The sequence below is a fragment of the Syngnathus floridae genome, chromosome 2 (assembly GCF_059516105.1).
Source record: "Syngnathus floridae isolate MCC-2025c chromosome 2, RoL_Sflo_1.0, whole genome shotgun sequence".
NCBI classification, from domain to species: Eukaryota; Metazoa; Chordata; class Actinopteri; order Syngnathiformes; family Syngnathidae; genus Syngnathus; species Syngnathus floridae.
The window spans coordinates 5231119-5246801 of record NC_142414.1 but is presented as its reverse complement, the minus strand read 5'-3'; the positions used below and the strand labels follow the sequence as shown (position 1 = coordinate 5246801).

The 15683-nt window shown below is 46.7% G+C and overlaps 2 protein-coding genes across 12 annotated transcripts in view; one reads left to right on the top strand and one right to left on the bottom strand.

The window, feature by feature from the left end:
* dtx3 (deltex E3 ubiquitin ligase 3) overlaps positions 1-13304 on the bottom strand; it is a 29430-nt gene extending 16126 nt beyond the window's left edge. For 6 of the 9 annotated variants that reach the window (XR_015857279.1, XR_015857280.1, XM_088369830.1 and 3 more), the window contains exons 1-2: positions 13196-13304; positions 11620-12416 (exon numbers count right to left, since the gene is read on the bottom strand). Coding sequence is in view for 7 of the 9 variants with exons in the window: in XM_088369830.1 (XP_088225956.1) it covers positions 11620-12416; positions 13196-13289 (891 nt within the window). In the remaining 2 variants the exon portion in view is untranslated. The other 3 variants (XM_088369829.1, XM_088369828.1, XM_088369826.1) reach the window with 2 other exon arrangements.
* The window catches only part of LOC148401320 (prostaglandin E synthase 3-like), a 40152-nt gene continuing 34868 nt past the window's right edge, over positions 10400-15683 (top strand). For all 3 annotated transcript variants that reach the window (XM_088369838.1, XM_088369836.1, XM_088369837.1), the window contains exon 1: positions 10400-10519. In XM_088369838.1, the coding sequence (XP_088225964.1) occupies positions 10416-10519 (104 nt within the window). In that variant the 5' untranslated portion in view covers positions 10400-10415. The remainder of the gene's footprint in view (positions 10520-15683) is intronic.

Genomic DNA, 15683 nt, shown 5'->3' with positions numbered 1-15683 from the left:
CTTAAAGGGGGGAAATCACCGCCCCAGTCTGCCAATCCAGAGGCACTGTCCCTGATGTCCATGCAATGTTGCAGAGGCATGTCAGCCAGGACAATCCCACAACATCCAGAGCCTTTAAGAACTCCGGGCGAATCGCATCCCCCCCTGGGGCCTTGCCTCCGAGGAGTTTTTTAACTGCCTCAGTGACTTCGACCCCAGAGATTGGAGAGTCCACCTCAGAGTCTCCAGGCCCTGCTTCCACAATGAAAGACGTGTCGGTGGAATTGAGGAGGTCTTCAAAGTATTCTCCCCACCAACTCACAACGTCCCGAGTCGAGGTCAGCAGCACGCCAGCTCCACTGTAAACAGTGTTGGCAGTGCACTGCTTCCCCCTCCTGAGATGCCGGATGGTGGACCAGAATTTCCTCAAAGCCGTCCGGAAGTCATTCTCCATGGCCTCGCCAAACTCCTCCCACACCCGGGTTTTTGCCTCAGCAACCGCAGAAGCCGCTTTCCGCTTGGCCATCCGGTACCTGTGGGCTGCCTCCGCAGTCCCACAGGCCAAAACGGCCCGATAGGACTCCTTCTTCAGCTTGACGGCATCCCTTACCGCCGGTGTCCACCAGCGGGTTCGAGGATTGCCGCCACGACAGGCACCGACCTATAGCTCTGGTCAGCTGCCTCAATAATGGAGGCACGGAACATGGTCCACTCTGACTCAATGAACCCCCGCCTCCTCCGGGACGTGGGAAAAGCTCTGACGGAGGTGGGAGTTGAAACACTTCCTGACAGGGGATTCTGCCAGACGTCACAGCAGACCCTCACAGTGCGTTTGGGTCTGCCAGGTCAGACCGGCATCTTTGTTGCGGCGACCTGGGAGGTGCGCAACTGTCTGTGGGTGCATATGACCACAAGGGGTCACTGCAGGTGTACGACGTGAACGCGCAGCACGCAGTGGAGCTCCTCAGAGCCCCTCAACAGCTGAGCACAATTTATCCTGATTGGGAGAACGCACACACCAGGGTTAATAAGCAGCAAACAACACAATCCTCTTGTCCAGTGAGCAGCAGCGAAAGCAGCAGCAAACAACACAATCCTTTCGATCAGCGAGCAACACAGCAGTAGCAGCGAACTGCACTAAGCTCCACGGAAAACGAAAAAAACTCATGGGAAAAGGAGACCAAAGGGACTACCGGTGAGCTCACAATTCTCATCTGGACTCATTTAGAGCACTGATTGCATTACAGTTGGTCTGGAGAATGTGTTGTCTTTATGACAAGCATTAAGTTGTATATTGACTTTTGTTTGAAAGGATACCTTTATGTTCAAGACTCTTTCTTTCTTTCTTTCTTTGTCTTATTTTGTGTGTTTTCTGTGTCTTCTGCTGTCCATCCCGGATCACTTTTACTAGAGAAGCACTGTTATACATCGGTCAGTCTTCTTCTGGTATTTTCTCTCCTGTTCTCTCTGATTCAGACTGCTTGTCGGAGATTTTAGCCGGAGCGGCGGTGCTATACAAGCTAGCGTGACGGCGGCGACGCGGAAAACGAGCTGGAGCCCTCGTAAAGCTGAGGCAGAGAGGGTTCCGTTCTGCCCTACCGTCAATTCATCTGGCGAATGTCCGCTCCCTGGCGAACAAGATGGACGAACTGCTGCTCCTCACTTCAAGGAACACGGACTTCAGCAGATCCGCCGCGCTGTGTTTTGTTGAAACGTGGCTTAGCGAACGAACCCCCCCACCACGCCATGGAGTTAGCTGGGTTTCGGCTAACGCGTGCAGATCGCAGCGCGGAGCTCTCCGGAAAATCAAAGGGAGGTGGTCTCTGTTTCTACATTAATGAACGTTGGTGTACCGATGTCATGGTGTTGAAAGAGTTTTGCAGCCCTCTCCGAGAAACACTTTTCAAAAATTGCCGGCCGTTCTATTCACCACGCGAGTTCTCCTCAATCGTCATGGCGGCTGTTTACATTCCACCACACGCGCGTGCGAGTGAAGCCACACAGATGCTGGCTGACCAGGTGACAGACATGGAGAAACTTCTACCAAATTCACTAATCATTGTTCTGGGTGATCTTAACAAGGCGAACCTCGCACACGAACTCCCCAGATACAGACAGCACATAACGTGTCCCACCAGAGGGGCACAGACACTGGACCACTGCTACACTGTAATTAAGGATGCATACCGCTCTGTGGCTCGTGCAGCTTTAGGACTCTCGGACCACTGTCTAGTTCATCGGATCCCGGCCTACAGACAGAAACTAAAAACTTCTAAGCCTGTGGTGAGGACTGTAAGGAAGTGGACAGTGGAGTCAAGGCAGGACCTCCAAGCCTGCTTTGACTGCACCGATTGGAGAGTTTTTGAAGCTGCAACTTCAGACCTGCATGAACTCACTGACACTGTCACATCATACATCAGTTTTTGTGAGGATCTGTGTGTGCAGACTAAGACCTTCTGCACGTACAACAACGACAAACCTTGGTTTACACCGAACCTTAGGAGGCTGCGCAAAGTCAAGGAGGAGGCCTACAGGACCGGTGACCGGGACCTGTTCAAGCAGACCAGAAACACACTGAACCGAGAGGTCAGGAAAGCCAGGAGGTGTTACGGGGAGAGCCTGGAGAGACACCTCTCTGCCAATCCTGATCCCTCAACAGCGTGGAAAGGTCTGCAGAGCATCACAGGCTTCAAGAAACGAACCCCCCGTCCTGTGGAGAGCCCAAGGCTCGCTAACCAGCTAAACAGGTTCTACTGCAGGTTTGATCGGTCCTCCCACACAACGGGACCTCCTGAAGCACAATCTACATACTCACCTCCCCCCACAACTGCTCTGTCCACACCTCCATCACCGTGGTCACCGACTCTCTCTCTTGCAGAGGCCGCGCCCGCACTCCAGATCCGCGAGGAGGAAGTGCGCCAGATGTTCCGGAGACAAAAGATCAGGAAGGCACCGGGCCCAGACGGCGTGTCACCTTCCTGCTTGAAGGTCTGGGCTGAGCAGCTGGCGCCCACCTTTGCACGGATCTTCAACCGTTCCCTGGAGCTGTGTGAGGTGCCCTCGTGCTTCAAGAGCTCCACCATCGTTCCAGTGGCCAAGAAGCCCGCCATCACAGGTCTGAATGACTATAGACCTGTTGCATTGACATCTGTGGTCATGAAATCTTTCGAGAGGTTAGTGCTGAACCACCTGAAGGATGTCACGGGCCCCCTGCTTGACCCCATCCAGTTTGCCTACCGGGCAAACAGGTCGGTGGATGATGCGGTTAACATGGGACTGCACTACATCCTGCAACACCTGGACACCCCAGGAACGTACGCCAGGATCCTGTTTGTGGACTTCAGCTCGGCGTTCAACACCATTGCTCCTGACATCCTCCAACAGAAGCTCATCCAGCTTGCGGTGCCTGCCTCCACCTGTCAGTGGATCACCAGCTTCCTGACCAACAGGAGACAGCGTGTGAGGCTGGGGAGCATCACATCTGACACCCTGACCACCAATACTGGAGCCCCTCAGGGGTGCGTCCTCTCCCCACTGCTCTTCTCCCTCTACACCAACGATTTCTCCGCAAGTGACTCTTCTGTGAAGCTCCTGAAGTATGCAGACGACACCACTCTCATCGGACTGATCCAGAACGGTGATGAGGCTGCGTACAGACAGGAGGTGGAGCGGCTGGTCCACTGGTGCAGCCAAAACCACCTGGACCTGAACCCGCTCAAGACCGTGGAGATGACAGTGGACTTCAGGCGAGGCCCTTCACCACTTTCACCCCTCACTATCCGCAGTAATACTATTCTCTCATCAGACACCTTCAAGTTCCTGGGAACCACAATCTCTCGAGACCTGAAATGGACCGGCCACATAGACTCTGTCCGGAAGAAGCCCCAGCAGAGGCTGTACTACCTGAGACAGCTCAAGAAGTTCAACCTGCCGCGGGAGCTGCTGAAGACCTTCTACACTGCCATCATCCAGTCTGTCCTCTGCACCTCCATCACTGTCTGGTTTGGATCGGCCTCCAAACAAGACAAGCACAGACTGCAACGGACAATAAGGACTGCAGAAAAGATAATTGGAATCAACCTCCCATCTATCCAAGACTTGTACCAGTCCAGGACCAGGAAACGTGCAAGTAACATCTCAACAGACCCTTCGCACCCATGTTGCAGCCTGTTTGAACTACTCCCCTCCGGACGCCGTTATAGAGCTCTGTACACTAAAACCAGCAGACACAGAGACAGGCTGTTGCTTTGATGAACTCACACCACTCTTAGAGTCTCAGAGTCATTACTGTGCAATAACATCCTGCTTTCCACACCTTTTTTGTCTACACTGTTTGTACTATGTGTCCTCTCTGCATCCATTGCAGCCTGGTCGTCCTAGAAGAGGGACCCTCCCATCTGTGGTCTCTTCTCAAGGTTTCTCATTTCCCTAGCTGGAGTTTTTAGTTTTTCCTTGCCCTCTTGGGAGTTTAAGATCAGTTTAAGATCAGGGGATGTTTGAGAATATCTTTCATTTTTCACATGTCCTGAGTGTTGTTGTTAGTCACCTAAATGTTGAACAGAGGCTGTGATTTACCGAAGTCAAATTCCTTGTTTGGCACGCTCAAACATGGCGAATAAAAAACTCTTGAATCTTGAATCTTTCAGTAAAAAGAACTGAACTTTATCCACATTGTTTATTGGTTTATGTGTTAAAGAACACCAAGTTGCATTGTTTTATTGGGATGAAAATTGTACCTTTTGTTTAAACTCATCCATTTTTTGTATGTGGTTTAAAGGTTTTCACCTTGATTTGTTTGGCTCAATAAAAACCCGAACAAAGAGTGACATCCCAGTCTGGTAAAGTCCTTCCTTTTCAAGTGTGGAAACCCATGACCTTAAAATACCATCGGAGCCAACCCACCACCAGGTGGTGATCAGTTGACTGCTCCGCCCCTCTCTTCACCCGAGTGTCCAAAGCATGCGGCCGCAAATCCAATGACACGACTACAAAATCGATCATCGAACTACGACCTAGGGCAGGAGTGGGCAAACTTTTTGACTTGCGGGCCGAATTGGGTTCTAAATTTTGACCGGGGGGCCGAACCAGGAGCAGATGGATGTAGTATTTGTGTGAAGTAATAGAAATGACATGTAAAGGTCATTGCATAAAAGGTTGTTACTTTTAATAGGTAGTAAAGCATGGATATTCAAAAAAAGCTTTTTGAAAACAAATGCATTTATTAACAGCATTAAAAAAAGATTTCACCACAAAACTACTATCAGTGATTCTCATTAAATACGACACTGTTATTATGAATAATAGTTTCCATCACTTCAGCACCTGCAGGTCAGATTTATGAAATATGTTTCTCTAATGAGGCGAAATCACATCAAACGGGAAACATTCTGACAAAATACATCCTCTTGAAGAATCAGTGAAAGAATACATCTAAATAAAGTATTAAAGAAATCAATAGCATTGTTGGTCTCCCTTTTTTGCTAGGGGCATCATGGTCTGGAGTAAAATTTGTTATGGTAATTCTTAGGATAGAGCCGAGGTGTCCGTCCATTAACCTAGGTCTGTGACGGGCTTTGTTGACATTCATGTGGCTGAGCGTCTGCTCACACACGTAGGTCGAGCCAAATGGTCCACTCTTTTTTTAAACACTCGGCACTCAGTGTCCACCTTTCTTTTCCTCGGGCCACTCATTTTAATGGAAGGATTCCAGGGGAAGGTTTGTGGGTGGCGTTTGCGTAAAACCTTATCTGAAAGCTCAGTGCGCGAATTACGAGAATGCTGACGTCACAGCCCACACTCGAAATTTGGCACTGATGGAAATAGAGCGCGGAGTGAGCCGGGTCCGTACTACTTAGTACGTACACGCAATTGTGAGTGCGCACCGAGCTTTCTGACACGGCTTCCGGGAGTAAATGCGCGAGCGGACGGTTCCCCATCTATTGGGGAAACATAGTAATTGCAAGAAAAATGACCCAAACAATTTTTAATAATACAATTTATTCAGGTTTGGCGCGCCGGATTAAACAGCCCCGCGGGCCGTAGTTTGCCCATGTCTGACCTAGGGTGTCCTGGTGCCAAGTGCACACATGGACGCTCTTATGTTTAAACATGGTGTTCATTTTTGACAATTCATGTCGAGCACAGTCCAACAATAGAACACCGCTCTATTGGAGAACGATAGAGTCTCCAGAAGGAGCGCTCTCAAGCACTTCTTCTAAGGACCTCAAAAAGGGTGGGTACTCTGAGCTGCTGTTCAGTGCATAGGCACAAACAATAGTCAGGACCCATCCCCCCACCCGAAGGCGAAGGGAGGCTACCCTCTCGTTCACCGGGGTGAATCTCAGTGTGCAGGTGCCCAGCCGGGGGGCAATAAGTATGCCCACACCTGCTCGACGTCTCGAATCGTGGGCAACTCCAGAGTAGAAGAGAGTCCAGCCCCTCTCGAGAGGGCTAGTACCAGAGCCCTAGCTATGTGTGGAGGCAAGTCCGACAATGTCTAGTCGGAACTTTTCTGCCTCACACACCAGCCAGAGAGGTGACATTCCATGTCTCAAGAGCCAGCTTCTGCAGCCAGGGATCGGACCGCAAAGGTCCCCGCCTTTGGCCTCCGCCCAGCTTGCTTTGCACCCGACCCTTTCGGCTCCATCTACAGGTGGTGAGCCCGTGGGAAGGGGGACCCACGTTTTCTTTTTAGGCTGTGCCCGGCTGGGACCCATAGGTACAGGCCCGGCCACCAGATGCTCGCCTTCAAGCCCCTCCTCCAGGCCTGGCTCCAGAGGGGCACCCCGGCGACCCACGTCCGGGCGAGGGAAAGCTAGGTCCATATATTTTATTCTTCATAAAGGGTCTCCTACATGTCAATTCCAAAATTTCTAATTGTTTTCACTTTTAGAAATAGAGGTGTTAGCAATTTTTATTACCATTCATCTTTTTAAATAATTTTTATTTTTAAATATTTGATTTGATTTCAATATTTCATTGTTAAATATTTGCAGTTTTTATTAGTCTTTTTTTTGCCATTTTTATTACCACTCATCTTTTTAAATAATTTTTATTTTTAAATATTTGATTTGATTTCAATATTTCATTGTTAAATATTTGAACAGTTTTTATTCGTCTCTTTTTTGAAAACCAGTTATTCATCAGTTTGTTGTGTGGCCTATACTATATATACAAAAAGAAACGTTCACACATTTATTTGGGTTGACAATTTTAATGGCCCTTTGAAGCAAACTATGACTATGATCCGGCCCACGACAAAAATAAGTTTGACACACCTGCTGTACACTGACTAAAATGAAATACGTATCTATTATGAACCCGGTCGACCTTTCTACCACAAGGCTTAGCAAGTTATCTGGAAGAAACCCTGATTGTTATGTTTTATTTTGACTCAATCACTTGTTGCTTACATGTTTTAAACTTATGTTGTTTTTTGTTATGGTATCATTCAAAGTATATACTCGGCTATTTTTAAAATGACAAAGATGCTTGAGAAAACAGTGTTTATACTTTGTATACACGTGACACAAGTACCGTATTGGCCCGAATATAAGACGACCCTGATTGTAAGACAACCCCGTCTTTTTCAAGACTCAAGTTTAAAAAAAGACTTTTTGAATACCAAATTTAATTTTTATACAGAAAATAATTACAGTACATCTGAAACAAATGATCATAAAAATATATTCAAGAGAAAAAGCATGTTATTTTGCCTCATTCAAATCATGCAAAAACTGTCTATCACGTCTTAATATCTGAACATTTAAATATGTAAACTAAAGTGCAATCACATTTGTAAATGAATGGCTTCTGGCTTTTGAATTGTGAATCAACCTACTGTTTCTCCATTTTGTGTTCTCTCTTCTCTTATTTTCTTCTCTTTTCTTTCCGCTATTTTTTATATATCTTCGTGCTACCGCTATTTTTATTTTTTGTGACAGGGGTTTGCTCTGGCCTGGGGAGTTAAGTTCAGCATTCGCTTTAAAGATATCTGGCACCAGCTAGCGTTGTGAATGGGTATAATGTCTAGACCCCGCATGTAAGACGACCCCCACTTTTTCAGTCTTATTTCAATGCAAAAAACACCATCTTATATTCGGGCCAATACGCTATATGCAGAAAATAAGTCAGTTATTTTGCTCTATGTTGTAATATTGTCAGCGCTTGGTTTATTTACACTGCGTTCCAAATTATTTTGCAAAACATACATTTTCTCAGATTTTCCCAAATTACTTATATGAATTGTAGTCATTATAATTTCCCAATCATCAATTATTAGAGTACAATTTAAATGTTTTTGAACACCACCCAATGATAACGGTATATTTTTACAACATAAAACACTCAAAATGCAATGTTCCAAATTATTATGGATGACAGTTTCCACTTTTTTTTAATAAAGAACAAAAAACGGTCATTTGTGAAATTATCAGCATTTGCAGATTTGTAGGTTACAAACCGAAAGGTAACTGAAATCAAACATGATTCAAATCAAAACTTAATTATAGTTGAAGTTACATTTGAACATAGGACCCCTTGTTCAAAAGGAGCTTCTGAACTCGTGCATTGAATTGAAACACTGAAAAGTAGCCAGGGTCTGGGGGCCGCATGCCCCACTTGGGGGCCTGTGCCCCCCCGCCACTTGCTGCAGGGGGCCATGGGCCGCAGGCACCCCCAATGGGGGCCGGAGTGGGCCAGGGGCCACTCCGGCCCCCATTGGGGGCTGCAGGGGCCACAGGCCCCTATTGGGGGCCACAGTGCCCACAGGCCCCCGTTAGGGGCCGCAGGGGGCCAGGGGCAACGGAGGGGGCTCAGGGGGATAAGCTCCCTGGAAATTCCTGGATTTTGGCAGTATAGTAACCCCAAAACCATTAATTTCATCACTCAATTTCAACAGTTTTGTTAAAAAAGTATTCCCGCTTGGTGGGCTACCAAGGTGAATATAATACAGTCAAGCCTCGGTTTTTGACCACATTCCATTCCAGAAGGCGGTTCAAGAAGCGAATCGGTCGAATTCCGAATCTATTTTTCTCATTACAAATAATGGAAACAATTTTAATCTGTTCCAAGACTTTTTTTAACCAGTTTTTCATTTGCGCATTTTTGTCCGATCGCGCAACTGCAGCGCACCGCCGACCGCGCAACTGCACCGCGCTGGTTGCATTATTGACAGAGCGGTCGCTGAAATTTAGAAAATATTTTTAAACTCCTGATGTACTTTCCAAAATTCAAGTGGATCTAAGTGCGCAGGGAGCTTAATTTTGTCCGATCGCGCAACTGCAGCGCACCGCCAAACGCGCAACTGCACCGCGCTGATCGCATTATTGTGACAGAGCTGTCGCTGAAATTTAGAAAATATTTTTAAAGTCCTGATGTACTTTCCAAAATTTAAGTGGACCTCAGTGCGCAGGGAGCTTAATTTACTCCGATCGCGCAACCGCGCCAAGCGCTCACTGTCGCATTGCTTTAAGAGCGTCTTTGTGTTCCGAGTTGTAAGATGACGCTGCTCTCAAGCCATGCCCATCTGAAGCAGTTCCTGATCCCATTCGACTTGTCTATTTCCCTTGCACGATCCTCGTCTTTTTTCTCTAACACTTTCGCCATGTTGGCTAAAACTTTTGCTAATTAGGCAAATGAGTAGGCAAATGATGTGACGAAAGTAGCGCCAAAATGCTGCAGAAAATAAGGCGGCTGTTGTCGCAACACTGCTGCCAGCTGCTCCCCCCCCCAATATAAAAACAATTTTCTCAACGTATCTACACGATTCCCGAAAATGATACTCCAGACGGAACACAACACGTAAATCCCCGGATCCGCGGAAGATTCTCATCCCTGTATTTAACACACACATAGGGCGCACCGCATCATAGGGCGCATGCATGCCATGATTTACGGTAAACAAAACAAAAAAAAAACGTCACGGGAGCAAGCAAGTGAGTTCGGTTGTACTTTATTCTACTGTTTAACCATGTACTCTACTGTACTCACATTATTGTTGATCGATATTCATACGCAAATTCATCCAAGTCCTCATCTTCTGTATCCAAATTAAACAGTTGGGCAGGTTCGCCATCTGACATGCCAATTTCCCTCGTCATTGTCTCGTCGTTGTTAATGATCCCGGCTTTCCAGGAAACTTGAATTGTGCCTCGTAAGCATATCTGTCTATGTGGAGCTACGTATTCCTCTATGTGTCACGTCCAATCCTCTAATTGTGCCTCGTAAGCGAACGTAAACGTTAGCAAATGGGTGCCTGTATATCACGTCTCTGTGTAGCAGAAGCCAATGGCAGCAGAGGTACATACTCCTCTACGTGTTACATACAGTCATCTGATAGGTTTACCGCCCTGATTGACGTAAAACATAATGTCCTCAGATTGGTTCATCAGGTGCCTGTATATTACGTGTCTGAGTGGCGGAAGCCACACAAAACAATGGCGGCGAAGGTACGTACTCCTTTACATGACACGTCCAGTCCTGTGATTGGTTTTTGTCCTGATCTACGTGGCGGAAGCCACAAAAAACAATGGCGGCGAAGGTACGTACTCCTCTACGTGTTACGTCTAGTCCTCTGACTGTTTTTTTTGTCCCGATCTACGTCTACGCCTGTATATTACGGAAGCCACACAAAACAACTTTACAGATTTTTTAATTTGGTCCACATAAAAGGCGCACCTTCTTAAAAGGCGCACCTTAGTTTTTTGAGAAAATTAAAGGCGTTTATGTGCGCCCTATGGTTGTGAAATTACGGTACTTTGCATGAGGACAGAATAGCCTCCCAGATCTGTTGCTTTGATATGAACTGCCTCCGTCATCATAGACACTTCTTTTGATGATGCGCCAAAGATTCTCAATAGAGTTGAGGTTAGGAGGAGTTTTCTATTTGGGGGGGGGGTACACCCTAAGTTTGTCTTTTTTTTATGCCCATAGCAGCCAGAGATGCATGAAAATTATCTTGAATCTTCCTGCGGAATGCACGGTTCTTCTTTTTGAACCATGGCAGGAAGTGCTCTTTGAGGAACTCCACATACATTATGGATGCCCTTTTTACACTGTCAGGGATCCTAAAGGGGCTGACAATCTCTCTCCCGAAGATTCCAACACAAAACATCACTCCACCACCTCCTTGTTGGCACCGTAGCCTTGGTTGCATGGGGTGACTGTCAATCAACCATCCACAACTCCATCCATCTGGAGGCATTCATCAGTGAACAAAACAGTTCTCATGTATTATTTGGCTTACTGGAGCCGTTTCTGCTTGTGTGCCTTACGCACAACTGCAAACCTCTGAAGGACCCTGCATCTTGTTGTTCGGGGCACGTTGGCGGCACCAACAGCTTCAAAAAAGTGTCTGCTACTACGACAGGACAAGTAGTTTCCCCCTTTAATTGGACTTACCTGCCAAGCTAATTAGCAGCGGTGTCTGCAATTGGTTTCAGTGATATAAAAAGCCCTGACTGACACACATCACCATCTAGGAGTTTAACTGACAAACAAAACATTTCCTACCTTAGCACCCCTACACGCTTTATGCATAATAATTTGGAACGCAGTGTAAACTTGCTGATCAGCCCAAAAAATCACACACCTTAGTCCACCACAGATTTTTTTTCAATGGAAAAATATAAATTTACTCACCGCCTGTAAGCCAGGAGGGAAGCTGTAAATGATGCAGATACACCCGTAGCCTTCATGACCAGGGAGATGCAGGGCGGGATCCCGCTCGACAATCATGGTGCCATTGGCAGGTTGGTTACCGATCAGCTGGCCGTAAACGAGACGACACACAGGACAGGCCCTCTTCACCTTGAAAGCTTGATCCAGACAGCAGCGGCAGAAGGAGTGGCCACACTTCTCCAGGGTAGTCTTGTCTACAATGTCCCCCATGCAGATGGAGCAAGATGTATTGTCATCTGCCTCGCCGTGGGACGATGCTTCACAGTCTTTACGTTGGGCTGCCTCGTGGAGCACGGAGAAGACCTCTTCTTCTGCAGCCTTCCGAAACTTCTGCTGCTGCTGTCTCTGAGAGCGACGGGACTGGGGCTGGGTTGGCAGTTGAAGCAGGTTCCCCTCCCCGTTTTGCTCCAGGACCCCCACACAGGGCAGCAGAGCCCTCTTCCTCTTGGGGACGCCCTCCTGCTTGCTCATCTCCTTGCGGGCAGAGCGGCACAGATCAATGAAGGCTTTGCGAGTCTCGCTGGAAACGGGAGCGTCCGCCACACCAGCGCGCCTGGCACCGGACACTGGCTGCAGCCTCACCGCACAGCAGCCCCCCCTCTCACCTCGCCGGACGATGCCAGCGGTCATGCCCTGCTTGTGCTGGAAGTCGAGAAGCCAGGGCCTGCCAGCGGCGGCCAGGTAGTCCCATACAGCCTGTGACACCAGCACCTCATCACTTCCCTGGCCAGCACGCACGCTCATCTCTTCAGATGAAACTGCACACAAAGTGGGCCCACAAATACAAATGTTGTCCAATACACGTTGCATTCTGTCGTCTGGGCTTCACATGTCACATTTGTGCGTGGCGCCACGTAAACAACTGACACGCAACACGAACTGCGATCAGCTGATCACGAACGGCAGCTGTAAACAATACATGACTCACTGGCTTAACAACGCACTCACGTACACACAAACATAAACTGCCGTTACCTTGTGAGCCCATAAATCCTCTCAATGGCAACAGAGGCTTCCAGCGGGCGAGAAAAGGCAAGCAAGACGCGACGATTGTGCGGAGAAGTCAGTGTTATCGCAGCTACCCGGTGGTCCGCCATTCTTCGACGGAAGACTTAGCGATTTTGCAACATCGGTTCAGCCGTCAGTTTTCCTAGTGATATCCAACAATACTTTTAAGTTACTATCTGCACTTTGTCTTGTACTCGCTAGCTGAGCTCCGCTGTCATTTGTTTGTTTTGATCCTTAAGCTCGGGGCGAGCCTTGCTAGCCAGTGAAGCTAACGCCTGACAGTGAGGAGGAAAAGGCGGGGGCTGGTGGTGCGCTTTAAAAGCGCGTTGTCTTGTATTGCCACGAGTTGGCGTCCAAAATTGAACTCTTATGCCTCTCAATAATGGAACCGTCACTTCTGCTGATATCGTCTTTGGACTTTTTACGTGCGACACAGCGCCCTAGACACGTAATTTTGTACATTTAAAACTTCCTTGGTTAGAACAAAAAAAAATCCTGCGGCCAAGCCTCGAACGCATAAATAACGTACCCCGGACGTTCGTCAGTGTTGATGTGATTGGCTGGAGGGGCGGCTGGCTTTCCGTGACGATGCTGACCGTCAAATAATGGCACACTTTATACATTTAAATTTAGGACAAATATATATCAAATATGACGCTTACTGTTCTTATAAATAACTGACAAATTACCGATGAAACCGCGTTTCTGGGTATTTTATTGTGTGCATGCACTTGACACGTTCACGCTCCGCTTTTTCTAAAACTGTACTTATACGCATCAAATATGAAGCTTACTGCTTTTACAAACAACTGACAAATTACCGACGAAAACATGTTTCTGAATATTTAGTTGTGTACATCCACTTGCCACGTTCACGGTCTACTTTTTCTAAAACTGGACTTACGCACGCACACACATCTGTAAACACGCGCGCACGCACATTCATACGTCATCGGTGCGTCAACTCCAAGTCCTCTCTGTACGTGGAAATGCTCCTCGCGCGGGCAAAGAAAAATATTTTTTTCGCCCAAAAACCTAGTCACTGTCATGACACATACACAGCTGTTGGTTAGTTGGTGATCGCAAATGGGCCAGGTGAAACACTTTGTTTTTGTAAACCTCTGTAAATTCTAACATTTTCAAATGATCACTTCACTGGTGAGCTATTTTTATGGTCCTTGGAAGCTTCCTAGTGCCCGTGGGCACCGGGCACCATTTTGGTGACCATTGTGCTTGGCCGGCGGTCATCAACCTGGTGCCAGTGGACATACCGTGTTGGCCCAAATATAAGACGATGTTTTTTGCATTGAAATAAGACTCCAATTATGGGGATCGTCTTACATTCGGGGTCTAGACATTAGAAATAATGGGGGTTGTCTCACATTCAGGGTGTAGACATTATACCCATTCACTTGTGCGCAGCGGTAAGTTAAAGGTTGCTGGTATCGACTGAGTATGTTGCTGGGATCGTTTGGGTCTTTGACACAAAGTGAGTACTATATATATTTCATTGTCACTACTGTCCAGGGACGTGCGGTCAGAGGATGCAAGGGAGGCCACGCCTCCCTTCCCATCATGACAAGGGGAAAAAACAAATTCAATTATTTTTATTATAAAGTAATTTTCATTTTCATTTCAGTAGTTTTGTATCATTTTGAACCAAAATTGCTGAATTTTTATAGTTATTTTAAAACCGAAGACGATTCGCTCGGAGGAGTCAACTTCCTACCTTGCCTCCTCTGAGGATTGCATAACCACACGGCTGCCTATGTTGACAGACTATGCCACAGGTGTCAAACTCAAGGCCTGGGGACCAGATACGGCCCGCCACATTTCATGTGGCCCGCGAAGACAAATTGTGCATCAAATTTGTGTGTCATTACAGGAATTGCAAATTGTCTTCATTTTTAATCATCTTTTTTAAAAAATATTTAATCAGTTTTTACTCATCTGATTTGAAAACGCGTTATTTGTCAGTTTGTTTTGTAGCTTTTACTGTATATAATATGAGGTGCTCATACATTTATTTTGTTTTGTAGCTTTTACTGTATATAATATGAGGTGCTCATACATTTATTTGGGTCGACAGTCCTAATGGCCCTTCGAAAGAAGCTCTGACTACAATGTGGACCATGAAAAAAAATGAGGTTGACACCCCTGGGCTATGCAGTTAGACTGAACTGCTGCCTGTCTCTATGTCGCTGTTTAAGTGTTCAAACACTGTGGCTATATTAACTAATTTCCATAGTTAAGCTGATGTATATAATATCTAGTGTTTTTTGTCATCTGTCTGTAATGTCGTGTTTCTTTAAAACGGCTTTGAAAAGAAACCTTACGGAGGCAACGAAAAAAAGGTTCTCCTGCCTTATGGCAAGGGGTGCGAGTGATCCCGGGATGCTTCATGCGCCCACCTGTAGAATAAGTGATCTCCAGTTCAAGTTTACAGTGAACAACTGAGGAGCAGTCGTCCATTTATTTCGTTTTGCATTCGTTTTTTTTTTTTTTGTTTTTTTTTTACATTTCGTTTTACAATGGAGGATTACATATCCAAACAATTTTCAACTATGGATTTTTGGTCGAAGCAGGAGGTCATCAGTAAAAGAAGACCAACTCCGGAGTTAAAAGGTTTGATTCGGACAACGGGACATGTCTTTTCAAACGGAGGGGTTATGCATGATCGAAAACAAGTTTTTGATTCCATGTGCTTTATTGAGTGTTTTTACTGCTGATATGAGATTTTAACGAAAATAGTTCAAATTAAATACTAAATAAGCCACTCTAGAGCAGCGTTCCCCAACCTTTTTTGTGACACGGTTAGGTGTCGGACAAATTTTACCGGGGGGTGCAGTGCCTCCCCAGTCATGAACCTGTCACTGCTACTGTCCACTGTTGTGCCATTTGTTCGATTGCGATTTGCTTCCTGTGCGCGCCGTTTGATTGACAGCTCCCGCACGCTCCTTTAAGTTTGCCTCACATCGTACAAATAGCCATTACGCAGCGGCACGGCGAATAATGGT